The sequence below is a fragment of the Thermobia domestica genome, chromosome 12 (genome assembly GCF_964235325.1).
Source record: "Thermobia domestica chromosome 12, izTheDome1.hap1.1, whole genome shotgun sequence".
Classification (NCBI taxonomy): domain Eukaryota; kingdom Metazoa; phylum Arthropoda; class Insecta; order Zygentoma; family Lepismatidae; genus Thermobia; species Thermobia domestica.
Window position 1 is genome coordinate 197,095,206 of NC_137465.1, and position 2,176 is coordinate 197,097,381.

General features: G+C 39.5%; 1 protein-coding gene across 1 annotated transcript; it reads left to right on the top strand.

Moving 5' to 3' along the window:
- Positions 1–981: 981 nt before the first annotated feature.
- LOC145666228 (zinc finger MYM-type protein 1-like) lies at positions 982–1,791 on the top strand. Its single transcript, XM_081733294.1, has one exon. The coding sequence runs from the start codon at positions 982–984 to the stop codon at positions 1,789–1,791; it is 810 nt and encodes a 269-aa protein (XP_081589420.1).
- Positions 1,792–2,176: the final 385 nt, after the last annotated feature.

Consider the following 2,176-nt stretch of genomic DNA (forward strand, 5'->3'; position numbering starts at 1 on the left):
AGCGTGCTGGAGAAAGGGGATGCGGTGTACGTTGATGGTAAAAAGAAGTACAGGTCGGTCTGTTGTCTGGGATACAGGATGTGTTTTATAAGGGTAAGCAGAGACATACACAACTCGGCTCTTTGTCGGAAATCTTGTCCTAAATACAAAAGAAATTTTATTGCCTTCCGCGTAAGTCACAAACATAGCAGCATCTGGTATTGTTGTAAAGTGGAAAGGGAGAACTGTACGGTTAAAACAACGAGTTATTGTTACTAATAGTCACCCTGGCTTCCAAACTAAATATAATGTACAGTAGAGCGTCGATTATCCGAAGTAATTGGGGGACATGGGTGTTCGGAAAACTGGTTTGTTCGGATAATCGAACTGTACATGTTTATTTGCCAAAAAGAAAGAACTGTACAGTAAACTTATTCATAAAAAGAAGTGTGCTGATTGTTGAAACACAGCGACTGGCGGCTTGGCCAGTCAGCAGCGCCTTATGAAGGCCCCATTAGAAGCAATGTTCCGCCAGCGGTGGCTCAGTGCGGCGACTACTGTGGGAAACTTGGTTTGGGAGTGAGAGGGGATGATGGACAGTAGGGTGGGAGAGTAACAGGTGCGAGCGAGTATACAGTTCGGTTAAGCGGTCGTTCGGTTGACCGACGTTCGGATAATCGACGCTCTACTGTACTTGACTTATTCTGAAGCTTTTGTTTGCAGTGAGCAGTTCGTTTGAAGTTTTTTTCTGTATATATAGCCTTCACGTGTGTTGGTGTATAGTGGTTTCATTTTTTATATTTTATCTGTGGTATTTCAACATTTCTTACGTTTCACAGGAAGTTGTTGCTCCAAAAAATTAAAATCGAAAACTTTGTTGGAATATTTTAGTAAGAGCCGAAACTTAGTAATATTGACAGTGCCAGCGAAGATAATGAAATAGTGACTAAACAATCTACTTCTTGCGTTTCAGAAGATAAGAATTCAAGTACCGGTACTACTATGGAAACAGTGTCACAAGATGAAGTTTCAGAAGATCGTGATGCAGTCAAAGGTTGTGAAAAGGCAAAGACATTTCTGGCAGTAAGTCTAGGTTTCTTTCAACCGCAATTGAAAACGTACCCCAATAAAAGTGGCCGCCGGTTTCGATCTAAGTGGTACAGGCAATTTAGTTGGTTAGAATTTAGCGTTGCTCGAGATAGTGCCTTTTGCTTTTATTGTCGCGCATTCTCCGAAAATATTCCGAAGTCTGAAGACATCTTTACTAAGGAGGGTTTCCGTAACTGGAAGAAGGCCGTAGATAAATTCGGTATTCACGAGGCAAGTAACGCTCATAACACTTGTATTTCTAAGGCTGCGGAATTCCGAAACGTACTATTGCACGGATCAGTTGCTCGTAAATTAGATTCGCAGACGAACCAAATAGTTAACAACAATAAATTATATTTGGAAGCACTTCTAGACAGTATTTTGTATTGTGCTCGCCAATGTGTTCCTCTTAAAGGCAATAGGGAAAATGACGTAAGTGAAAATGAAGGTAATTTACTAGAACACTTATCGCTAAGATCCAAATACAATGACGTGATTTTTCGGTATTATGTTAACAACGAGAAAACTTTTAGATACGTTAGTCCCGAATACCAAAATCAATTTCTAGATCTAATATGTGAGTTTGTGCTGGGAAAAATAATTGATCGTGTGAAGACTGCAGGTATATATAGTGTCATCATGGATGAAACTCAAGATTTGAAGCGACATGAACAAGTATCAATTGTTTTGCGATATTGTGATGAAACATTAAACGTTCACTAAAGTTTTATCGGGTTTTACAAGACAGAAAAAACAGATGGCGAAAGTTTGTTCAAACTGTTAACAAATGTGTTAATATTACTAGGTCTGACCGTAGATAACACCCGAGGACAATGTTACGGTGATACAGCCGCTATGCGTGGTCAGTACTCTGGTGTTGCAAAGAGGATCAGGGACGTGAACGATTTAGCCATTTATTTTCATTGTTACGCTCACATTTTGAACTTATGCATTGTTGATGTGTGCGGAGAAGTGTCTGTGGTTCGAAATATGTTTGGTGTTCTGAGTAGTTTGCATTCCTTCATAGAAGCGTCGTCAAAAAGGCACGCTATTTTTTTTAAAAATATTCAACGTCAAGGAGAAAACTTACAGCATTTGATAACATTAA